At 37.8% G+C, this 26,472-nt stretch overlaps 2 protein-coding genes across 4 annotated transcripts in view; one reads left to right on the top strand and one right to left on the bottom strand.

Annotated features, from left to right (window-relative positions):
* Positions 1 to 1,773, top strand: part of PCYT1B (phosphate cytidylyltransferase 1B, choline) — a 28,187-nt gene extending 26,414 nt beyond the window's left edge. For all 3 annotated transcript variants that reach the window (XM_088668720.1, XM_035116104.3, XM_035116102.3), the window contains one exon: positions 185 to 1,773. In XM_088668720.1, coding sequence (XP_088524846.1) covers positions 185 to 397 — 213 coding nt within the window. In that variant the 3' untranslated portion in view covers positions 398 to 1,773. The remainder of the gene's footprint in view (positions 1 to 184) is intronic.
* A 7,447-nt stretch (positions 1,774 to 9,220) lies between these two features.
* The window catches only part of PDK3 (pyruvate dehydrogenase kinase 3), a 41,974-nt gene continuing 24,722 nt past the window's right edge, over positions 9,221 to 26,472 (bottom strand). Inside the window, exons 4-11 of the mRNA XM_035115347.3 lie at positions 25,542 to 25,726; positions 22,587 to 22,676; positions 21,099 to 21,176; positions 20,165 to 20,241; positions 18,889 to 18,990; positions 18,080 to 18,190; positions 15,269 to 15,382; positions 9,221 to 14,199 (exon numbers count right to left, since the gene is read on the bottom strand). Of these exons, the coding sequence (XP_034971238.1) occupies positions 14,056 to 14,199; positions 15,269 to 15,382; positions 18,080 to 18,190; positions 18,889 to 18,990; positions 20,165 to 20,241; positions 21,099 to 21,176; positions 22,587 to 22,676; positions 25,542 to 25,726 (901 nt within the window). The 3' untranslated portion in view covers positions 9,221 to 14,055. The remainder of the gene's footprint in view (positions 14,200 to 15,268; positions 15,383 to 18,079; positions 18,191 to 18,888; positions 18,991 to 20,164; positions 20,242 to 21,098; positions 21,177 to 22,586; positions 22,677 to 25,541; positions 25,727 to 26,472) is intronic.

Raw genomic sequence — 26,472 nt, 5'->3', positions numbered from 1 at the left:
AATAAAAACGCCTATAAATTGTTCTGGTACTGTTTTGTTTCTCTTTTCCCAAATTAGTTTGTAGTAGCCTCTATAGCAGTAATTCCCAAGCTTTGTGCAAGAACACACCAATCTGCTGCTGAGACTGCTAGTGTGCTGAAAGAAAGAAAGAAAACGCCTAATTTCCTCTCTGTTTGCTTTCCAGAAGCAGATGTTTCAAGAGCGGAGTGGGCGCATGCTCCAAGCCTTGTCTCCAAGGCAAAGCCCCACAAGTAGTCCAACACGAGGGCGTTCCCCATCACGGTCTCCATCTCCTCCTTCCCCCTGGCTCTTCAGAAAGGCTTCACCTCCTTCCTCGCCAAAAGCCGCCTCAGCATCCATTAGCAGCATGAGTGAAGGAGATGAAGATGAAAAGTAAAAAAGGAAAGAGCAAGGTAATGAGTAAAAAGAGGAGGGAGGAACCACAATTGGTCCCACTAATTCAGAAGTCAAGTGGGAAGAATAAAGGGGGCAAATGAGGCATGAGATGTTTCTTGAAAGGGATGCGGCACCACACAGATAATGGAGCACAGAAGATCTCAGCTACAGCATAGATATTTGCTGAAGTGGGAATTGCCAGACCAACAACACACAATGAAAGGATATGCAAACATTTGACTCATTTCTTAACAATTATCAACACTTTATTGTGCTGTTGTGGTTGTTGTTGCTTGAGCACCTTGAAGAGTTATGAGAAATCCTGCACTGAAGGGGAACCATGCGTCCGTTTCAGACAAACAAAGCTGGTATATGGTATTAAGAGGCATTCCCTTTGGCTACACAAGACGCACCTACATTTGAATTTCATTGCACATTTGCCAAAAGCTGAACTTTTGAAAATGAAGTGCTGTCTGGAAACTGCAAAAGCTCCCACAATGCAAACAAGGGAGAACAATAAACTCCCCAATCAAACCATGTTTATAGAACCTAACCTGTCTTTCGCAATGGACATACTGTACTTCGAATCTTTTAAGTTTGTTGAATGTTGCTTGTTGAGCAGGCTATTCTGTAGGGCCAGTTTATTTTAATGTGAACACAAATTGTTTGGTCATCTCTTACTATGTTTTACTAATGCACCCAAAACTAATGGTATTTTCTTTTTTGTAAGAGTTTCCTCCCTGATGTCGTTAAGAAAGCTATTTCATAACTGGGGAATTTTATTTATTTTTGATTAATCTATAAAAAGGCCAATGTTCAGGCTAGCCCCCAGTCATCTTGTATCCATAGGGCTGATTTTAAAATTATTTTCTCAAATAAGACTGTGAGTAGAAACTGAACAAGTTAACTGTTAAGAGGTCAGCCTCATGGGATTGACTGAAATGCTTTTTCATTCTGGTTAAATGTTTTAATGTGTAAATACCCATGGGAATCCTATAGAAAAAAAGATTACATTAGAACTGCCTCTTCATTACAGAGGAAGGTTTTAACAGTTCCACAGTGAATTATGCATACAACTATGTTTTATTCTATCCTATGCATGAATTGGTTTTCTAAAAGAAAAGAAAACATGCCCCCTATTATATGCTCAAGATTTATTCAGCAAATAGGTATTCAGAAAAACATACATATATATTCCCTATATAAAGCCAGCCCATACCTTTATAACCTCCCTACAGTAACTTCTGAAACATCTGCCACCAGCCTTTCTGAGTTCCTCCCTTGCTAAAAAGTGATATTACAAAAAGAATGACATTGTTTGTGATCCTACAGCAGGCCTACATAAGCTGTGACCCATTAAACTGAATGTAGTCTACCGACCACGTATCAGACCTTCTGTAAAACTCCTGGGTTTGCTTCCTGTCCCTAGAATGCAGGGGAATTGTTAGGCAGGTGACAAGTAACAATATGTAGCTGGTTATGTTGAAGTTGTGCCCTACAGATAAATGAACTGGCTCACCTTTCCAGGGAGGTTGCTACACACTAACTCCCTCTCTTTTCATTGCTATCTGTCAAACATCCAGATAATGATTATGTTAGGTGCCAAGCTTTCTAGACTATATATATATATATATATATATATATATATATATATATATATATATATATTCTATTGCAAGTTTAAGCTTTCAGTAACTAGAATGAAGAACAACAAATAGCCAGCTGGCCCAACCCATCATTCTCTCAGGATTTATCTACACAATAGGACAAGAAGAATAAAATAACAATGCTGCACCAAGGAAAAATATATGTTAGAAAATACACATCAGTTGTGAACAGTTGTAAACTTTCTGTGTAACCATATGCCTGAATATCACATGCTACTGTTGAATCCCATTTCATTTACTTGTGGAATCAAATATCAGATATTAGTTTTATGTCTCTCTTCCATACAAGATACAAGATGATGTAGATGTTCAACCACAGTCACTGGCATGTATGGCAAATAGTTGCAGTTTTAATCTGACTATATGCAACTGTCCACACTGAACATATGCGCTGTGTCAGTGCACTACAGTGCCCCCTAGTACAACTAGAGCCACAGCTCTTCAGTTTACTTGCACCAAGGCCTTATAGCTGTTCTTCAGCCCTGAGTCTCCAGAAGTTGCTGGACTACAAATCCTATCATCCCAAACCAGCTTAACCAATGATTATGGATGAGAGCAGTTGTAGTCCAACAACATCAAAGGTTGAAGAACACCTCCAACAGCTATTTGAAGTCATGTCATGAAAAGCCCTACTTGTTTGTTGAACTCTCTAAAGCAAAGAATTTCCATTGTCGATCCAGGACAGAATACAGAAACTAAAAAAAGGTAATGATATCAGTTTATTACAAAAGCATCCCATTTGATGCTGGAATGGCTCTTGTAAATCTACGTCCGTCATGCCTTTCAACACTTAGCAAAGAGGTGTTTTCACGTATCATAAAACTAGCTTGGAGTAGTTTGATATTTACCGTAACTAGGGCTGAATTTGTGGTCTCCATCCATCTCTGAATCTCTGAAGACCTGCTCCCCACATCTCCAAATTAGCAACCTAGGCATGCCTTTGTGGCTAGCAGGGGGCTTGTCTCTCTCAATTTCCAACTCAGAGTTCTGTATAAGAACTCTCCAGGCACCATGAGCTGTTTCTAGATGGTGAGGCTAAAACCCCCAAAAACTAAAGCAACTGTAGGTGGTTCGCTTTCTGCCAAAAGAACACATGGAAAGCTTTTTCTGTATATTTATCTTCCGGAGACAAATCTTTGTTGTTTAGTCGTTTAGTCGTGTCCGACTCTTCGTGACCCCATGGATTTGTTAAAAAACAAATCTAGTCTGCTTCTATTAACAACAAACTAGTCACCACATGTGTTACATTTTCATTATTAGCAATGCCAAAGCCTGTGTGGTAACATATATCAATGTATGAGAGAGTGGTCTGATTAAAAACCTTCATCAGGCATCACATGCCTTGTGAGGGCACTTGTTTCTATTTCATATCTATACACATTCAAGTTTTTCTATCAGAAATAAATCAAACTGAGGTCGGTTAGATCCTCACAGGCGTCACTCACCAAGAGCTCTGCTTACACGAGAAAGGAAATGTTGAAATGTAAGGACTTTAGCAGGATGGGGGGGTTAGTGGAAGAGATGTGGGAAGAATGTACAGTTGTGGATCTTAATTCTCAAAGGGAAAAGCTAACCAGAACCACCATTTAATTTATGCTGTACCTTACAAATGCAATTGATTTGCCCAGCAGCAAAGCCTTATATATGTATATATGTACATAATGTCTTCAGTTGGTAGATGAGCTGGAGTTTCTGTTGCCATGACAAAAACTTCAGTAAGCAATTCTCAGCTATGGCAGAGTATACAATCTTATCTTCAGCCACCAAGAAGGGTTTTGAAACTTGGGGGGGGGGGAGTTTCATCATTGGCTTTTTTATTTTTTAAATTTTAACTAATATTGACTTGAATGTGTTCCAGGCTGTTTATGTGCCCAAAGATCCACGTGAAAGTAAATGAAGTACAATGAGAAGTGTATTTACTTTCTTTATTTTACTGTTGCTCTGGCTGATCCCTAACACATGTGTATGCACACACACCAGAACTGGACCAATATGCCAATGGCTAAAGAGGGAGCTACAAGATCATTAAGCTGGAGTCAGCCCATTTTATGCTTGGCAAGCTGTAGCTTCAGTTGACAGAGCTCAAGCACCTGTGTTGCCTAATGTCTTTAGTATTTCTCACTTTTTACCATTTAGGCTGCTTACACACATACATTTAAAGCACATTACTTTCTCCAAATTACCCTGGTAACTATAGTTTAAGACACACGGACCCCATCATATACCGAGCTGCAGGAAAGCTGTCTGCAGACAAGTACTGGCTCCCTTAGCCAGAAAGCGGAGATGAGTGCTGCACCCCAAAGTCTAATTCGACCTTTTACAGAGCTGCAATTCCCATCACCCTTATAGTTTTCACGATTCTTTTTTTTGGGGGTGGGGAGAGAATCATGCGCTTCACATGTGCTTTTAATGCATAGTGTACATGGTAAAAAGCTGGGGGTGCTAATGGTGTTGTATAAAGATGTGCTTAGGCTGCATACACACCATATATTTAAAGCAATTATTTTCCTAATTCCTTTAATTTTGGTTGGCAAGGGAGAGATGTTTCTTAAAACACATGGAGAGTCCAAATTTGTTTATTGGATTACAGCTACAGACAAGAAACACCAAGTATGGTCATGTCCAACAAATGTTTACATTTTATCCTGAAGCTGCTATCTCTTCTAAATCAGAGCGCACATAGTGTTATCTTCAGCCAGGAATTTTCTAGAAGGATGGGGATATTTTACTTAGCTGTCAACTCATTTTGTAAGACTACCAACAACATCCATCACAAGCAGGTCTTCTCACCCCACAATTTTCAATGAAGTACCGTAATGGGCTGCAGAGGCTAAATTGCATTATTATTATTATTATTATTATTATTATTATTATTATTATTATAATAAAAGTTCCATAGTGAGTGATAAATAAAAAGGTAAAGGTACCCCTGACCATTAGGTCCAGTCACGGACAACTTGGGTTGCGCTCTCATCTCGCTCTATAGGCCGAGGGAGCCGGCATTTGTCCGCAGACGGTTTATCAGGGTCATGTGGCCAGCATGACTAAGCCACTTCTGGCGAAACCAGAGCAGCACACAGAAACACCGTTTACCTTCCCGCCAGAGCTATTTATCTACTTGCACTTGATGTGCTCTCGAACTGCTAGGTGGGCAGGAGCTGGGACCGAACAACGGGAGCTCACCCCGTCGCGGGGATTCTAATCGGCAAGCCCTAGGCTCTGTGGTTTAGACACCAAGGAATCAGAGAAGAGTGGGTGAGCTGGGAAATCTAGCTGCAATTGGCCAACATGGCTGCAGGAATTATTGGGAATCTGATACAAGACAACAACTACACTACCTAATTAGAGGAGTGTACTTGTCATCACCATGTTCTGTATGTGTACTTATAAATAAAGCAAATTTCAGCAAGGTCCCTTAAGCCTCCAGACACTCTTTCACTGAAATGGAGACTTGTTATGGAATTGCCCCTGGAATACCTCACTGCATGGTAAAGTGAGGAATATGTTTTATTTCACATAAAAGATACCAACAATCACATGATAGAAGGCAGAATTTATAGAATCAAAATAATCTAAGAAGCAGGTGGCATGGAACCAATGTGTCTGCCTAATTACAAATCCAATGTTTAAGTGTTTAAATTTTCTATCACACCCTTTCTCAAAGCCGAACTATCAAGCAATGTCTCACAAAAATGTCTCTTGGGCTTCTGGAACCAGTGAATTTCCCAAAGCCAAAGCTCAAGGTGGATGTGAGCTTGACTTTTTTACATTGATTCCTAATATATTAGCCTAGTCTACCTCACTATTTCATCTTCAAGTGCAAATACAGTTTTCCAAAGAGAATAGAAAGACAACCAGATATGTAATTTATAAATGTTGCAAAATGCCGTAGAGCAATTTACAGGGGGGAAACTTTTATCACTGCTACATAAATCTCTGATCACGTCCCCCAAATTCTTTCATTAAAAGTCAATGTACCAAATTAAATGCTAGTGATAAAAGCTATCATCCACTTATGAAAAGTAGATTCATTATCACATGCTTCTGATCACTAAAATGCTGATGGGTTGCAACACTAACAAGAGAATTTAGTTGAACAACCTATATTGCATCCTATGAGGCTTTTCTCAAATCCCACAGTATGGAAGAAGACAAATGAGAGCACACCCTTTTAATAACATTCCAAGACTGTAAGAATGTTTGCTGTCCACAAATTTACAAGTCAAGGAGTTTCAGTTTTTACAGACATTCCAGAAATCGGAGCACTGCAATTTACGATTAAGTAAGTCAAGTGTCAACAAAATCCTATTTATGCAAATCGGCAACAAATGTGATCTGATACTTATTTTAAGATGTAAAGCTATTCATCATTACGGAGGTGATTTATGCTGAGTTGACTTTTCTGATTTGGCTGTCTGAAGGGCCTCAGGTGTGCATAATGTTATTCAGAATAGAACCAATAAGGGGAATTTTGTTAATATTCATACTGTACCACAGATATGAATAAAGAGCTGCAAAAAATATTTCTTGCATAAGGATGATCATTAGCTTAATCAGGCTCTTTGTAAGTCAAGCGAATGCTAATCAGAGTACAATCTTTGCCCAAGTAGTTAATGCATAGCAATAGTAGCTATTGATTCAAAAGGGACGACTTCTAATAGGAGAGGTCGCAGGACAAGGCACACTTCGTAGTTTACTTACCTTGGTCTGGCTTCCATGCTACCCATGACTACCTGAACCAAGAACAGGCTATGAGAGAAGCAAACAAGACACCAATTTCATGTGCGTTGCTTTGCATGTTATCTAGCTTAAATGTCTAACTATGGTCCATTTGAATACTACTCCTGTAAGAAATTGGTAATGAATGCAGCTGAAGTATGTTTAAAGTTTGAAATATTACTCGGTAGCAGAAACCAGCATATACTGTATTATAAAATGTTATTAATTATAGATAAACTGATGGTAAGGAATTCAAGCCTCAAGTAAGCCATTTTGATAAAAGTTCACAACATGATATTAGGCATCTGTGCTTATAACTAACAGTAATTTCACAAGCACAATCCTATAGATGTACGCATAGTGGCAGCAAATGCACCAGCTTGGGGTATATATTTTTTTAAAGTTTGTTTCTCCAGTTACCATGCATTCCTGTTATGGGTGCTAGGAAAATGAAATATCCCAAGAAACAGAAGTGCTACCTTGAGGAAAGCTGTGCTGATTCACAGCAATTAAAAGGTATCTACTGTCGAGGTATTGCATTTTAATGCCCTTGATTCCATAGGACCAGCATAGCTAGAAGCTTCCTACGTATAGTTTTTATTTACTACTCAGGGCAAGATGGCAACCAATAAACTATGAAAATAAGCATAGTCTGTTCTTTAAAAGGTAACTGATCAGCTAGACTATTTGTAATGTTTTTTTTAAAAAATCAAACTATATATCAATTTCATATGCATTGCAGCTCCTCACCTCAATAAAAACAGCAAACTCCAGGAAGACAAAATGCATCTCTATTCAAATCCAATTACAAAACAATAATAATTTAGACATTAAAAACAATCCACTAAACACTCATAGCAATTAAGCTTCCTGAGGTTGAATTATATTTTTTTCTTAACAGAATTGCTAAACATTCCATCAGAATATATTACTCTCTGTGAAGTTAAATCTTATTCTGATTTACAGTATCTGGCAAAAGTCTATGTCTAATTAAGGTTGATTAACCTCTTGGAAAATGAATTGTGCAGGAAAAGCATTTTCTAATTTAGTTTTGCCTCCAGAGACATTTGGACATCCTTGGGTTTGTTTTTTTAAAAAATAACTTACAGTGTAATCCAGCAACAAAATAGTACAAGTACAGTATGATAATTATTTTGAAAGGTAAGCTTTCCACAGCCACAGTTCCAATCCAAAACAGTTAATTCTCCATTAACTGGCAGAGAGATCGTTCTCCAATTATTTTATCCAGAGAGTCACATTTGCTGAGTGATATCTTCTGTGCAGAAATATTAGCAAGCACTTTATGCTGTCTGCTGCCTAGAGATTGGCATCCCTTGTGAGGTAGTGATTCAAAGGACACCAAACTGTCAGCTACTCTCTTACAGTCAGCCAGATGTCTTGGTTTGGTGTATGGTTCAACCCATGTAGTTAGGAGAGCTCAAAGACAATCTCACAATACTTAAAAAAAAAAAAACCTAAGGCAATTCGCTGAGAAAGTGTTCTTTGAAGAGAGCAGGTATACCTAGCCAGGTTTGCAACTCTCTCATTAAGGATATTGTTTTCGCTCACCTGTGATCGGTTGTATGTTGGCTTCTTGTCTGATCTGCCCGCTTCTTCTTCCTATTTGTGGAGCAAAGGAAATTTCTTCGGGAGTTGTCCAGATGGCAGCTCCTTGCTGTCAGTTAACAAAATGGCTGACAGGAACTGAGGGAGCAGAACACCTAAATCTGCAGCTTCTTCTTTTTGGCATGTACTGAGATAAGGGGCTTTCAAATGTTTTCACAAAAAACTACTGTCTTTTAAATATGTGCAAGATTCCAACGTTTGGAGGGGTCTGAGGGGAAAAAAACAACTTAGCAGTACAGTACTCTGCCTTTGCCTTACCACCAGAGCACCTTTCATAACGAAGTACGTTCACATTGTAACAAGCTTACTTCAGGACTGCTTCCAACAACCAAGGCGTTTTAATGTTCTGGGGGTAGATACTGAAGCAGAAAATACTTACAGATTTCATCAGTTATAAAGGGTGAAGAGAAGACATTTATAAATTGCAGCTTTTCAAAGGGTGGCAAGGGACTAGACCCCAACCGTGTTTGAAAGAAGCCCGAATTTATACACACATGTACCTTTCGTAATGTAAGAAGAGACTGCTCTCATTGTGGCCAATCAGATGCCTATGGGAAGGTTTCAGTTATTTTGTATTTCAGTCTTGGTATATGACCATATGTGTCATTTTATTTAACCAAAATCTCAAGGATCTTGACTCAAAACTCAGATATATATATAGGGCAAATTTATACAATATGCATAATTTAGTTGTCAATAAAAGTGTGAGCCATCTCGATCTTAAAATGTTTACTTGGAAATCCAGTCTTCAGTTGGTTAGCTTCAAAGCAAATTTGCTTCCTGTTGCAGCCAAAGAAAGATATACATAAAACTGACAGAGAATCTCATTTTATTTTATTTTTATTGCACAGTGAAAAACAAGGAAGCAACGTTTACAATTAAATGGTGCATACTGCAGATCTGGAATTCTAACATTAGCTACAGGAAGCAATTAAGAAATCCATCTGCTTAGAACACCTCAAAAAGTGACTTTTTGAGAATTCCCTTCTTTTATACTGTAACCCAATCAAGTTCAAATGAACTTCCCTTACATAGAGTCAGAGCATTGGTCCATTTCAGTTCAGTTTTCTGACAGTAAATTTTTTAATGTCATTCACATCACTTTTTCCTGTGAGCTTTGTAGCTGGAGATTCCAGTGACTGAACCCAGGAAGTTCAGCATATAGTGCATACATGTTGAGCCATGCTCCGCTCTCTTCCTGTTCAACCGTTGCTACGAACTTTTCAAGCCATTCTGCCTGAATAAATATGCAGCAATTTTTTCTTCTCCTCCAAGTCTGGTTCTAATAAAACTAAAATACCATATAAATGGCTTTTGTACGCAATCACCCTCAACTGAACTGACTTCACTACAAGGTAATTGCATTAAAACAAACTTATCTTTATTTCAGCAGGCCTACTCCAGAGTTAAAGTGGTTTATAAAGCAGATGTAAACTCTGGGTTCTATGGGATAACCTACAAATTGTGCACTTGGGAGACCAGTTTCAGCTGGGAAGGCAATGATGGAAGAAACTTTGTGATACTTCTAAATCCTAGGCTCTCAAGACTATTGTGGGGAGGGCAATATCCCCAGAGGATATTCCAGAGGGTTCCAAGACAGGTATACCCTCCTCCCATACTTGCCAAGGTTTGGCACTGCTATTGCTGCTGCCCATGAGGAAGAAATGTGGTAACTCTTGATAAACAGACCATAGATGGGCATGATAACCCCGCAGCATCCTGTTTCTTTGGCAGTTGAAGCTTAGTGTTCCAACCACTGCCAGCTCCATTTCCTATAAAACCTTTCCTATATGGAAAATATTTTCTGTCTCAGACATACTTCCAGATGCCGCGTCTTTGCTCCTAGCACCCAGTGAGCAGCAGATAACTTTCTCAAATTCTGTTTGTATAGAAAATGCCACAGTTCAAGGAGATGAGCTATATGGTGCATCCACATCCACCATAAACCCTCCCATAAAGACAAATGTAAGGAGGGAAGAGAAGAATAAGAGATTATGATTTATGTGCTGCTTTTTGAGGACTGGGTGAGTTGAACACCCCCAGAAGACCCCAGAATTGGATGGGGTGCAGCTTCACTGACACATTGTCTTAGCTTAATATAGGAAAAATGAAATTCAAGAGGAACTGCTTCCAACATGTATGATTTTAGAACAGGGTTGAAAAGGCCCTGCTATATTCCACTTCTAATGCAAGTAATAAATTAGTGGCCCAATACAGTCTTGCATTTAGAAGCAGGCTGCATACACACAATTTCCTGGATTGTCTTAGCATGTTCACACAAGTGGACTAGTGTTGGGCTAGAGTGCAGAAGGTATAAAAAAATTAGGGCATGAGTTTGGGGATATTACCCAAAGTAACCTCTACTATCAACTTTTTGTATAATCTGTGAAAATGTATCATCAGTCCAGCACCTTTCAGGGCCTTGTATCCAAATGATTTTAAATAAATTAACAGCAAAAGGCAAGCAGTAAAAAAATGGTATCAAAATTTGAGTATTACTGAAAAAATGCATACTCTATTCTGCAAAGAAGCTGGATGGGAGAAGCAGTTTTATTGCTTATTTCACTGGTATATTTTGAAGTTTAAGGCGCCTTATTTATTTGTTAGCAATAAAATGGGCACAATATTTATCTCTCAGCTTTTTAAGTTATTTTGTAGTTTGTAAGCCATTTGCAACTACTGTATATGTTTCAGTGACTGTCTTTTACACAGCTGTGGTAAATTTCAAATTTGACGTGGCTGCTGGATTAATCTAAATCCTTCAATTAACTGTTCAGGAGAAAAACATACTTGTGTGGTTAAATCTCTTTGAAACAATAGCACCCTTTTATTCCTCCCCAGAAACCTCTCTGTAAGGTTTCTTTACAGTCAATATATTCCAATATACTTCACAGTGTAGTGAAGTTAGGGAACAGCAGAAGGTGCCTACTTAAAACTGCTAAAGCCATCAGTATTTCTGTGGCTTCCTAAGGGAATATATATGAAATAGAGTGAAGGGATACATTTCCTGCTTTAAAAGCTTTCAGTGTTAGTGATCCTCTCAGTTTATTTCACTCTAAAGTGACTTTTAAATCATAATTAGAAAAAAGAAAACGTTATCAGTGGACTCCATTCTTCAATCCCTTTGAATTCAATGTGGGTTGATTCATTTGTAACAGTTTCTACCCCCCATATTTCCCCCTGAGCATATTTACTTGTAACATCCATGGAATTTGCCCCTCTCTTCTAATCAATGTGCTAGCTTATTATACAAAGTCAATGTGATTTACAGACCTACCTTATTAGCTGCTGCATCAGCACACAAGAGCATAGGATTAGACACTAGTGTTCACTGCTGGGGGCAACATAGAGTGTCTACAACTGAGGAGTGATAGAGAAGCCAGTCTCCTTAGCCATCAAGGGCCCCAGGCATCATCTCTGATGCACCATTTTGCAAATAAGTATGTAACATTGGGAGGAAGAAGCTGGTCCCATTATCTGGGATCCAATAGGTCTTTTTGATTCTGTAATCAAGAAACAGATAATGCACCACTGGATTAGTCACAGGTTTGGTAAGAATGGTCTAGCCAGGGCTTTCAAATAGGCTTGTCTCACTTACCAAGGGTAAGACACAGTGGTAATAAGGACGGTACAAGTACTGCTTGAGTTACTGTAACTACATGGCCACATTTTACTGAAATCAAGTATGCAAAGCATTGTGAACACTCAAAATGTGCTTAAGTATTATTACTGTTGTTGCTTGGCATTTTGGGATTTTTTTGCAATAATTTATTCTAATCTAATTGTACTCATTACTGAATTGATCCCCCCCGAATATACCTTCTAATGGCTACACCATTCCAATCTTGCGCAAGTTAAAAGCTAAGAAATAACAAACATCTTATTGATGGCAAATCTTTCCATCTCATTGTTAGATTAAGGTACCATGAAAAGACTTCCAAAGAAGAGTGGCAGTCTTTACACACTAATAAACTAGGAGATCTATATGCTGGTCATATTTATATGCAGTTATTACATTTTGTAATTTTATCAGTTGACAATCATACTAAAGGTGATTTCCCTTTAATTGAATTTTGAGTCACTGAAAATGTACATAGATCTCATGTATGAGGATTTTTTCAGGGTTTAAAGATTGAACATATTGCTCAGAAAGACATATAGGTGCAAACACTGCAGTCATAAACATGGTTAAAATTCATGCATATAATAGCCACTGATGCAAAGGTATGCAAACCCAGTAAGTTTTAAAGTAATGCTTTTCAGATGTCTCAGTTGGAAATAGGGTACTCAGATTTAATTGCCAATTAAGCATTCTACTGTGCTTGAATAAAGAATAGTATAGAAGCTTTTACAAGCTACTTGAAAATTTGAGTCAACATAACTTTCTCTTTGTCTTCCTTACAGACCCAACTGCATTTAATTAGAAATTCTGTTTCATATTCTGTCAAAACAATTCACATACAAATACAATGCACAGATACTGAGGAATGTATTTTGGTGTTCTGATACCCTCACTCCTCACTCTAGCTTTGCTCCTGTGAAAAGGTGTTGCCAGAACCCATGCTTCTACGCTCTTTAGAGTCTTAGTATCAGATGCAGTGGTTGACAATGACTCGTTCAAGCAGGTCTTCAGCTTTCAGCATAACACCCTTTCTTGGAAGAAACATTTTTTAAAAAGACAGTTATTTCAGTGTTTCCGATAGTCTACTAAGGTTTCACATCATTTTTGAAATCCTTTTATGAATTATTTTAGTTTTACTATTAAATGTGTTTTAAACGACCACTATCTTAAAGTCAACCTCCTTTTAGTATCTAGCTGGATCCCCAATTGTTTACTGGCTTGATTCTTGATGTGCTTCCCTACAACAAAGTATATTTGTTGTGCTGAATCCCACATTCCACATTAATTCTCTCTTCTTGGTCAGTAGGAATTGTTTCAGGTACCCAAAACTGATGAGCATGCTACTGTTCTTTATGGTATTTAAAAAAGAAAGCACCTCAGGATAGCTATTGCAAAGTTTTAGTGCTTTGCAATAAAGTTTGGTAAACACTAAAGAAATGAACTTTTAGAATTGTGGAAAGAATCACTTTAAAGTACAATAACTTTTGAAAGAACTAAGCATGTATACTGGTTTTGGTGACAAGACCAGAAGAGCTTCCATAGTTGTTTTCTAAATGCAGGATTACACTGTACCAGATAAAAATGCAGCAATGTGAGTTTAAGCACACATTCAACTACAGTAGAATATGTGTGTTACATTATATTGCTGTGTAAGACACTACTGTCAAATAGGGAGTCAAAACAATTTTGCCAATTCTTAACAAAGGACTAGAAACTGACCTTTAAAAATAGTACCCTTTTAACTATACAATTGTATAATCTAACTGCAGTCACAGTGCAATCCATTTTGTCACTTGTGACTCAACTAACCAAGCATGTTTTGGCAAAGTATTTATAATAATTCACACCAAAAATGCATTATGTCAGTCTTTGAAAATCTCCTTTGTTCTTGCTATTTCAGTCCCATAACAGATCTTTCTAGGGAAATATTGACTACTGTGGATTAGAGGATTTTGGGATTTGGAACAAAGCAGAGACTCATTTCTGAATGTAAGTGTTGCCATCCAGGTAGAAAGCACTGGTGAGTTATCGATTCGCTTTATATTTGGAAGCATCCCTGGGTTCACTGCTAGGGTTGCTCCAGTCATCAGCTTCTGGGGTGGTCTTGTAATGTCGCCAGGCTGACTTATTGAAAACTGGAAGTCTTTCAAATGATTCACTGGAAAGAGCCTAAAGAAAGGGTAAAAAGTAACATGGTCAAGTTTCAGGAACAGACTTACAAGGAGGGCAAACCTGGAGTTTACATACAGGATACAATATCCCAATATTTGTTAATTGGCGATGCTGTTTCCTTTGCTGGTGCTTCCATTTGGAAACATTTTGCTACCTGCCCTGGGGTTACTATAAACAAGAGTTTAATTAAAGAGAGGATGAGTGAACTTTTCTACAAAAAGGATATTGCATATCTAGTTTCAAGGGTCTAATACTTACCTAGGAAAATATTCCAAGAATTGTGAAGAAATGTTTAGTTTTATGACATAAAAGGCAACATACAGCTTTACCTACTGTTGAATAATGCAAGACCAATTATGTTAAGCTAAAGCCCTCTTTATGACTTCTAATACACATACTCAAAGCATGAAGCACAGCAGCTGAATTCCTGGTTAGCCAGGGGCAGACTTTGGTAACATGGCACCCTGAGCGAAGACTAATTTTGCCCCAACACCAAATATTTCTTATTTTCACAATAATTCCTTTTTGGACAGTTGTTACTGATTACTGAATATTGCTTTCTGAATTGCGACTTGCAACACGCTGTCCCAAGACTATCAAAGCACCATCTACAATCAACTGGTGGCAGAATCACGAACTACTTCCTCACAAGAGCTTGCAGATCACCACTCTCCTCTCCTCCCCTTAACTTTTCATAAAGTTAGTGCACTCACTTGAGAGCGGGTACAGAACAGAAGGCGGGGAGGGGGGCTCTTACTTTCTGTTCTGTGCATACTCTCAAGTGCACTATGGCATAGTTGATGCAACTCAATTGCCCTCCTGACTGGGGCCTAACTTTGAGTAGGTACCCATATATGGGGTTGGCTTTATTGATGATGATGATGATTATTATTATTATTATTACTGCCCCCTTGGCTCGGCACCCTGTATGGGAGAACCACCCACACCGTCCTAAATCCAGCACTATGTTAGCCCGGCACTGTGTTAGCCATGAAGCTTTTATGGTCAGCAAAAGTAAATACAGCTTTGCCAATAACACTCCCTTTAAAGGAGTCATTGTATTTACCTTCAAATAAATTACAGCATCAGTACCCACACCTTCCATTGAGTAAAGTTTGAGATCTCCTTGAAAGTATCTAGCATAAAGACGAGAGATTGGCAGACCATAACCATATCCAGCCTAAAGAAAAAATTGATAATGTGAGATTTAAAAATGAAACAATTATACTTACAGAATGCCTTTGCTAAAATACTTCTCTCTGGTCTCTAATAACTGAGAATGACATCCTGCTCTGAATGCTGTCAACAAAGTAGCACAAGGGACAAAAGATTTGCCTCCTGTTCTACAAAACAGCATTACAATGGCAACTTTCCTCCTCATTCATTATGTTTCACTGGAGGGTGAAGAGTTTTCTTCGATTTCTGAACACATTTCCAGGTTGTTATACTTTTAATGTGTATTGGCTTTAAATATGATTATTTTCCTACATGTTTGATTTGTCATTTTCTTAATAAATGTTTTAGATTCTATTCTTCAGAAAGTGAACCAAAATATAGGAAATAAATATATATTATAATGCCATTTTTTTCTTTCAAAGTTTAGATTACTTGAACATCAGTAAGCTTTCAGGTCATAGAAAAGGTTTTTGAATTTGGGAGACAGTGAAAAATCACAGTAGTACAAAGCCATTTTGGCAACATGCACTAATGAACAGCAAATCTGATTGCAGAGACTTTAGGAGGATGTGGATTTTGTCGTGCTCCCAAGGACGCAGTTACATTAGCGGAACTGACAGTGATCTATAAGCCACCCAGGCAAGTTGATAGTCTTTCATGAATCTCTACAGTGGCGTTTAGTGCTGCAATATCCCAGTCACTGCTCAGTGGTACTGAGATTCTGATGGTAGTTTATTATTTGAGATTGTTATTCACAGCAGTCTCTACACATAGGAGATGTGAAAAAAGCAAGAGTTGGAACTGCATTCTTTGGTCAGTCCACTCTACTAGATCAATTATTGTTGATAGCATGAAGCAATGAAAGAAAAAGAAAGTTGTAGAGAAAATAAGACTTGCAATTTTGTCAACAGAAAAAGTATTTCTAGATATATAACATCCTACTGCTCCAAGTATGTTTGATAGAACACAATGCCTTTCAATCAACAAAAAATGGCTACCATATAGACTACTTGCAAAGGAACTGAAGCAATTATTTTCATGACCTCAGTATATCACAGAGATTCTCCCTCACACCCTCAGCTCATTCATTAAAGAGCCAGCTTCCATCTCTATGCTTGGAGTCAGAACTGAAGAAAAAAACTTTTTTTATATAACCCCAAATCCATGCCATGTAATTGCACACAAAACTGACATGCACCAATCCTTTAATATGGCTTTGTCTTCATTCCAGCACCCAAGCATGAAACCCTATCAATTTAGGTTTCCAACATAATACTACAATTGTTTAAATATTGTAAAGTTTCATTTTATTTACATTTATTACATTGTATTAGTATTCAACTAAATTTAACTCTGAGTATAAAAACTGAAATTAATGAACATGAGTAAGTTAGGTCTACAACCAGGCATCCCCAAACTGCGGCCCTCCAGTTGTTTTGGCCTACAACTCCCATGATCCCTAGCTAACAGGACCAGTGGTCGGGGAAGATGAGAATTGTAGTCCAAAACATCTGGAGGGCCGAAGTTTGGGGATGCCTGGTCTACACTGACTAAAACTTAGCTGAATACCATTCTACTGCCACCCTTCTGTTCTCTAGGGAGCTCAGGTGTCATGTAAGATTCTCTCTCCCTCTGCCCCCACCCATTTTATTCTTGAAACAATTCTGAGAGATTTGCTTCACTACAAAAGAGTGACTGTCCCAAAGTCATTGTAAAGCTTCATGGGATTTTGTTTTTCTAAAAAAGTTAGGTTGCCTTTAAGGCTAGGACTTTATCAAATATCTAACACAATAAAAGATATAAGATATGAACACAACAACAAGTAATTAATAGAAGTCATTCAATCAATAAATATTAAAATACAATACAAAAATACAGCAAAAAGGCATTCCTCATCCATGAGAACTTTACTTTATTAAACCAAATATTGAAACAAAATCCTGAGGAGTCTTTCCAACCTTGTGATATGGTAAAACAAGCAGCTAAATAAATAATCCTGAAGCATTCTGGAAAGATTTGACTCTCTTAGCTTTTCTTTTTTACCAATCCCATCATGTCTGAGAATATTTATCTTCCAACCAGGCCACAAGAAGTAAACCATAGGACAAGCTTTGTTTACAGTTCATGGTTTGTCTGGGCAGTGTCAGGACAGCTGTAACTTATGTCAGTGCAGCAAAGTAGCAGAACAACAGGAGGAGTAAAGTAGCTGTGATTTTCCTTCTGGGAGCCTGCACATTTCTTCATTTGTGCTAAGCTATTCCACCCTGATTATGTTTCATATCAGAATTTAAACTAACAGAGGACACCAAGTTAAATATCAACTTTTATTGTTGTTTAAAAATATACAGAATCTGTAAATAACAAACTGAAGTTTGAGAGAAAGCCATCCCACTATAAATGTATTCAGTTATCATAGGAAACATCTAGTATACTGTACAGTGTATAGAATCACATAATGCATCAAAAGAAATCATAAATATTCTGCACCTCATAGATGGAGCTGTTTTTAGTTGACCATCATTATTATTTCATCTAGGATCTACTACAGATATACTGCATCAGTTGACAATCAAACAAAAGCTTGTGTTGACTCCTATGTTTTTCAGACAAAGTTTATGTCAGGAAAAGGCAAAAATAACATGAAGCTATGAGAAGTATCTTCTGGGAATCATTAGCTTATCATTAGCAGGACAGAACTTACCAAAGGTACAGCTCTTGATGGCTCCAAACTAGGCCTGGGGGCAGTTGAATACATATAGTTAAACAGGCGATCTATTTTTCTCAGTGGCACACCACCACCTTTATCACTTATCTACAGAAGAAAATCAAAGTTTCATTAAGACAAAATGCCCTCCAAGGACACTGTTTATACTATTAATAATAGAGTAGTTACTTAACACTTGCATAAAACCCAAAGGAAGTATTAGCTCCTCCTTGCTTTAAACTACACCAAAATTAAGTTTCCTTAGATTAGTAAACATTCTCCTGACTACATAGTTGAAAGCACAGAGTAGGAATTAACAATATGACCCATGCAAGAGGTGCCTGATCAATTCATAGAGTAGCTAAACACTATAAGAAAACGTGAAAGTTGCTCTGAACTTCTAATCAGAAGGAATAGAGTGGAGAGGATGGATTCCTTTCCGGGGGGAGGTGGGGGAGGAACCACCTCTCTGTAGCCTACTTAATAACTATCTGCAACTAGAGTCATAATAATCTTTGAAGTTCTCTCCCTCTTTGTAAATTAGGCCTCTGACAAAGTAGTTCTAAACACAGTAAATAAACACACAGCTCTTATCCCATTACCACATAAAACCATGCTTTGTTCCTGGGGGGGACGCATACCCTTAAACATTTTGTGAATCTAAGTTTAGCCTCACTGAGGAGCAGTATTTCAACATAAGTAGGAAAATGAGAGTACCCCTAAACATTTTTTTCAGGAAAAAAAGCACTGCTTAAAGCTGTTTTCCCCCAACATTTTACAGCAAAAATTGTTTAGCAAATTTGTACCTTTATTGATAGATCTTCTTTACCCAAAGTGACTAAGGTTTTAACTGGTGGATAGCCTTCGCTTTTACCCTCATATAACTCTACTGTAGCTCGCATTGAGTTCTGAAAAAGGAAAAGAAATGTTAACCAGGCAGAGGGCCTTCTCAGCAGTGGCACCCTCCCGTCAGATTTCAGGGAAATAAAGAATTGCAAAACTTTTAGAAAACATTTGAAGGCAGCCCTGTTCAGGGAAGTTTTTAATGTCTGACATTTTGGTTTGTTTGTTTTTTTGTATTTTGCTGGAAGCTGCCCCGAGTGGCTGGGGAAACCCAGCCAGATGGGCGGGGTAAAAACAATAGAATTATTATTATTAACATTTCTGAAGCTTTTAATAAGCATTAAGCAACAATATTAGAAGATCTACAAGCCTATGAGCACCACTTTAAATTTCTTTATTTAAAAATATGACTAAATTCGCATAAAATTTACACATAGGATTAATAAAAAATAACATTTAACAAAGAAATTGAGAAATGGTTTTATAGTAAAGCTTCTTGTGGGCAAAGGATCACCAGCATACACAGGAAGCACAGCCTTCTCTTATCAGTGTGACATCAACTGCTGGCCCATGTACAAAGCAAGCTGCCCAACACTGTACTGAATGGCAAAACCTACACTGCATATCAGTGAACTCGCAGAGCCCTGCAATGGCGTCCAAGTGTGTTCTTTTATTGGATATTTTCATTTGAGCTCAGTTTAATGTAAAATATAGATAGTAAATCTGTATTAAGTGGCAGTAACGACAATGTTTGCTAGTATCAGTAACTGTTAAAACTTTTCGTCTCATCCCAGCAGACCCCACCTAATATCATTCCCTATGAACAGATACGCAATAGGTTTCATATGTAGCCACAGTTGTCACATAAAAATCTACTTGGGAGAATAAAACACTTGCCACCAAAGAACTGTGTCAATCTTCTATCACTAATTTTACCTGTTTACACCTTCACTTTCTAAATCTTCACTTTCTATATGAAAGGAGAAACAAATTTGCTTTATTCAATTACAGATTTTGCCTAACACATGAACACTCTGTGGAAGAGCACAAGGAAGAATGACATGTTATTCTTCTAAATCAAGGCCATTTGTGCACACAAGGATCAAAGGTAACATTTCATACAAAAATGAGCAGATGCATCAATCTGTATGACTATGCTTGATCTCAGTATTTTTTCCAGTGCACTCAAAGAGGAGGCAAGCAAAATTAGCTTCCTTCCCATGAGACAATTCTACTTACCTTGAACAATTCAAAAAGCATGTGAAACAGATGCGAGGGTACATAGACTACTTGAATAGGCTTGCCCGGTGCTTTAGCTAGAAAACAGAAACCATTTATATAACTGAAAATTCAATTTATGATGTCTTTTAATTACCATTTTCTAGTATAAGATATAAACCTTTTTTTTACTTCCTTTCCTTTCTGATTCCTAGAAATATGAAACACCAAATATGTCAAGCCAGTGCATAGTTGATAATCAAGACAGAGCACCTTCAAGAATTCTAGTATGAACAAACCAAGAATGCTGCCCTATGCAATAGCCTTCACTAGCACACTTAGCTCAAATTTTCCATGTTTAAAACAACTGTGGTGTCATCATATTTAGTTAGCTACATTTTGTGGTTTAAGAAAATCATGTGTCTACATGACTGTAGACTCAATTACCAGAATACCAGTATAAAGCTGCAGATAACGAAATCCACAAATGCAAGAGAGCTTTACACTTGTGTTTCCTGAACTGAAGCTTCTATGTTGCATGGTAAATCATATTTTAAGGGGGGGGGGGGCTGAAAAGCAGTTTGTAATATGGTACAGGGATTTGTCGCCGAAAAGCAAAAAAGCGAAACATTCATTTGGGCATGTTCAATCCTCTAACTGTCTAACCTCTTTGGATCTTAAACTCTGAGATGTATTTTTAAAAATCCACCTGCTGCAGTCTTACTAGCTCCTTTTTTTAAAAAAAATGTGGCCCCCAAAAAGTTGGAAAACAAAATGTAGAGTTTCTTTTCAACTTTCCATTGCTTTGGCTATACCCATAACTTTGGCACGGCTCTTAAGTCAAAATGAATGTTGTAATTAAATTTTATAAAATAAAATAAAATAAAAGATCCTTAGAATGCACAAAGTCCAGATAGTTATAAGAATGCTAAAAAGCAATGAACGTCAGTGTTACCATTGAATTCCTCAATTTCCAACTCAGGTGATACTAGATAATACTGTTCACACAACATCTTAGCTGTTGCAAAGGCATCTGTGAGTGAAGAAAACAAAAACTTTCAGAATTATGCAGTAATGTCCATATACAGTATATATATTCTGTATCTCAAGAAGCTATAATTTTTTCTTATTTTTTAGATTTCTTACTTTGGTCCTGTGAGGACCAAACTACATGTAAGTAATCAGATCCCCTGACGTTAAAACAGGTGAGAGAGGGGCTTGAATGGAGACGCAGGAATGAAGAATGGGGAGTTATACATCCTCCCTCTGTGTTATTTCTCAGATCAAAATTCTGCCCCCAAAGCTACTATTAGCTCCATGAGAGGAAAGACACATGCCCCATTCACCTTAACCACACATTAAAAAAAAAACACATCCATCCCACTTTATTTACCCAAGGATAAGCGAACAGCAACATGAACTAACCCCTGCCAGAAGTGAGGCTCTACTTTTGTTCTGTAGCTTTAAGTCTTTGTTTTAAAACTACAATAAATTTTATTTTCATATGTTTTTGCCAGTTCTACATAGAAGGCATGTACAAAGCAAATCATGTAATGTATTCCATAGATCTAAGGAAGTATTTTCAAATTCAGATCTTTCACCCATTTCCAAAAAGTAATGGTTAACCATGCCATCTATTATTATTATTTTTTTAAAAAAAAACCTACTCCAGCAATTGTTAACAATTTTAGAGACTGTGCACAAAAATGTAATTGGCATCTTTCACTATCTGGAAGTACCGTAGGATTTAGGGAGATGATTCGAGAAACGAGAGTTGTATGATATTAAGCATTTCTAGTACAGCTTCAAAGTTGACAAACCTATTTGAATAAGCAAATGCATACCCAGCTTGATTCCAGAGCTCAGTGAATGATAATAATAAAACTGCAAATAATTGGTTTTTTTGGCTCCCATAAATATATCACATTGGAACAAAATATAAAAAGAAAATTGAAGTAACTTCAGAAATGTCTTGAAGATTATATTTCCTGTAACTTAACTATGCTATGCCTCCATCTAGTGACAAGAAATATCAATACAGTACAGAATCAGCTCTCTTCAATACCAATGGGACTGTGCTATTTATTTGATTTATGTTTTTTAACATAAATAAACAACACGTCTCCTGGAATTTCATGCTCCCTCCCTTTCTGAAACCAATTCTTTCCCTTTCGCTTGTTAGTTTTAACCATGATTTACATCTGCATTACCACTGACTGGAACCCCCAAATTAACCAGAATTTTAAGTGAGTTTGTATATCTTGCTTTGGGAGAAGCTGATTACCCTTAACCATGGGTGGTATCAGTGCATATATAGAGCTTACAAGGAAAAGGAGAGGCTACTGACAGATAGATGAGGGATTTCCCATTAGAAATGGTTCAAGACATTACCCATACACCTTGCAATCAAAGTTCCAAAAACAACTGTTGTGTTGACTCTTACCGTCCACTACATCAGCTACATTACACGTAGGATCAATACTTCCAATATGTTTGGGATGAGCAGGATTAGTGACTCCACCAAAAAGTAGTGCTAAAATGAGAGGAAAGGTAGACATTAATTGAAATAACATCTTGTAAACAGTTAAAGGGTAATGGAATCCAATGGCGAGTAACACTTCTTAAAGCCTTTCAAAAGGCAAAAAATACTACTGCTGTGCTGCACTTTGATCGCAAAAGTTTGCTTTTGATGGGTGTGAGATGGATATAAAAACATCATCACCACCTAACATAGATAGGCAAGAAGTGCATATGGCCTTGTTTCCTTGTTCCCTTTTCTTTCATACTGATAAGCAGCAATTATATTTAATTTTTAAATTATATTTAATTTAAAATAAATGTGTAACTTACATTTTTATTTTATAATAATAATAATAATAATAATAATAATAATAATTTATTATTTATACCCCGCCCACCATCTAGCTGAGTCTCCCCAGCCAGTCTAGGCAGCTCCCAATTGAATATTAAAACAATACTGTACAGCATTTAATATTGAAAGCTTCCCTAAACAGGGCTGCCTTCAGGTGTCTCTTAAAATTAGGATAACTGCTTATTTCCTTGACATCTGATGGAAGGGTTTTATTTTATTTTATTACTGCCGCACAGTGTAGCAAAACATAACAAATTGAACTGGTTTTTGGGTCAACAGAAATTATCGCCTTGTCCCCACTGCATGAACAGAAATGGAAGAAGGGTGTAAAAGCATTCACAAAATTTGGGTCTTTCACTTGGCTCAACTCTAGAAAATATTGACTGACAGTTGCTGCAATCCTAGTCTTAGAAGCGGAGAAAGTATTAGCAATAATTATTTGGGAACATCTTGCATAACATTGCTAGCAGACAACGGCTGCAGTCCTATATCCACTTATCTGGGAATAACCCCCCCACTGGACTCATGTATAGCCTTGTGCTAAACACAGCCAAAGAGAGACAAAGGGTAAAGGAATTATCTGAACATTGTTCAGTAAACTGAATGTGAACTGCAGTGTATTTAAGATTACAACAAAATATACAATCTGGAATGGCAACATGTGCTTTAAAGTTTTCTTGTATATTATTACAAGAAAATCACTACCAGTACTCTCTATGTGAGGGTCTGCCTCCACCAGACTCAAAATTATTTTAGTATTTGGAAAGCAGGGTTAGCTTTGTGCAATTCAGCACTTATGGAAGGATATTAAAATTAATTAAAATTAATCTAGCCCCCAAATGCTGAACTCTTACCAGGCCTGCTGTAATAGGACCTGTCACTCTTCACTGGCCCTATGTCTCACTAATTTCTGGGTGCCATTTGGTGCCAAATGGCTCTAGGGACTGTTCCAGCTAGGCATATGCATTTCAGATCAAGGCTAGTCATAATTTTATGCGGGTCATTCCTCTGTATTTAACCTTCTTGCTTTCCATTTGAAAGCAAAGGAACAGGCTCAGCACTAAGTGGGATAGTGCTGGCTGGTGCTGATGGGAGCTGTAGTCCAAAACAGCAGGAGGGTGCCAGGTTGGCGAAAGCAGGGTCAATTGATTGGAAACATTTACAGCTGTTCAAACACCAGCAAACAAAAGCTATTTGCAATCACCACAGCAATACTGATAAGGGGAATGATTTGCACAGAATAACTTCAGCAGATGAGGTCAAGTCCATAATGCATTTGAACAGATTGATATTAAGCAAATGCTACTTTTATAGCTGCAAAAAAAATGTTCCTTCTGTGTGTTTGCTATCTAGACTAGGGGTGGGAGTTAGCATAGTCACACTGACAAAACAATGAAGGATGGATTTCCTTAACTGATAGGCGGTCAGATGCAACTCGTGGTTGGGTTTTTTTTTTTTCCACAGCCTGCTAAGAACTGACTTGGCACTCAGCTCTTGGAGACACCCTGCATGGCACTGCTCTCTGACTGATGCACAGGCTGCAATACTATTTCATGCCAAAGCAAGCACAGACATCCATTAAGTGTCCCTTTCTGACTTCGCCAGATAACGGATCCAGAAACCTGCCTTGTATAATTTTTTTAAAATCCATAACCTCAGTTATTTTCTGATGAAACTGTTTTCCAGACTCCCTCACCCCACCCCAGTGTCAAGAAGCTAATAAGAAAATATTCAGGAAAAGCCTGCTTGAGACAAGATGTTTTTTCCCCTTGCTCCAACACTGTCTTTCTCCAAAGAAAACCCCAGTTCTTTCTCCCATCCCCCACTTATATCTGAGCTCCTTCATACCCAGATCCTTTTAAAAACTTAAGCAGCTCGAATGGCAGAACAGCATGAAATGCTGCACACAACACGGTGAATGACACAAATTGTGTAAAGTTGTTCCAACTTCTTAAGTCTATTTGCTAGCCTAATGTTTGCCTTACAGTAGACACGAGTGGTGTAGTAGTTAGAGAAAGAGGAACTAACCAGTGGCCCTCCAGATGTTGTTGGTCTCCCATTAGCTTTAACCAGAATATCCAATGGTCAGGGATGATGGGAGTTAGCTGCCATTGAGTTAAGAGAGAAGAGCTCGGACCTCGGAGATCTAGGTTCAAATCCCCAGTCACAAAGCTCATTGGTTGAGTTTGCCCCAGTCCCACTCTCTCAACCTAAACTACTTCACAGAACTATTGTGAGGATAAAGGAAGGGGTGGGAGGAAGACCAACTTTTATAAAATTATCCTTGGAGGAGTGTTGGGATAAAGGGATACTAAAAACTAGAGAGAGAGTTTGAGAATCAAGGATTAAAATGTGTTTGGTTGGTTTTTTTAAGTACTGTATACTATTCTTCCTACTGTATACATTCTTCCTATGCTTTACAACTAACTACTGCTATAGCATAACCCAAACTGGTCCGGTCTGTTTTGCTTCACAAGCAAGAATGCCAATAGCCTGTCCAAGACTAAATGGACATCAGATACTTACTGTGCTGGTTAATCAGCATGCGGAATGAGATGCGGTTGGTGTAGAACCTATCTAGGAAATACTGGATGTTACTGCTGACAAAAGGGTCAAAGCCATATTTTTCTTTGTATTCAATCACTCCTTGGGCCATGGTAGGAACAACATCATTGTGTCTGTTCCTGACTTTAATTAAGACATCTAAAAAGCTGGAGAGAGAGAAATCAGAAACAAGATGTGATAGTTAACTACAAAATCTGCATCTTAGATGACACCATTAAAATTCATTCATAATACAAAACTTTCAGAACCATCACATTGTACTAAAATATTTGGCTGCAGTTGAATATTAGATTGGCTATTTCATATCATCATTTGAACATCTGCCTTCCTTACCTCTGCAACTCATGGCCTCAATCTCCTGGGTTTCCTATGCTTTCCTGGGTTTTAAGGCCTTCTCGTTTCCCTTTTACCTGCTTCTTTCTTAAGCCCTTCTGCAGACAGAGACTTTTTGTCTGCCCTGCCCCTCTATAACATTAGGACAGTTCATCCGATCACTACCAGAGCCTTTACCACCATATACCTTAGTACATCACATTGCAGATAACATCCCAGAAAGTTTTCTGTACTCCAAGAAAGCCAATCTGTTCATCAAGAACCACATGTGCATATTTTAAATTGTGCCGCTGCTAAATGTCTTGCTCATGCAAGTCAAAACAAAATAAAATAGCTATTCATGCCTCATAGTTGCACCACCAACATTCTTCACTTTGTGTAAGGAGCTGGAAAGATGGGAGAGAGATGCTTCAAAACATGTAATCTCAGATCCAGAAGGACTCCAAAAGAGCAGCTGCTGTTTCCAAATTTGGCAGCATCAATTACAATAAAGTTATGATGGTTATGTTTAAGAGCAAGGGACAAATGAAGCATGAATTTCTCTTAACATCATTTTAGT

Source organism: Zootoca vivipara, chromosome 4, assembly GCF_965207765.1.
Source record: "Zootoca vivipara chromosome 4, rZooViv2.hap1.1, whole genome shotgun sequence".
NCBI lineage: Eukaryota > Metazoa > Chordata > Lepidosauria > Squamata > Lacertidae > Zootoca > Zootoca vivipara.
The sequence above is the reverse complement of the archived record's forward strand: the minus strand, read 5'-3'. Positions and strand labels throughout refer to the sequence as shown.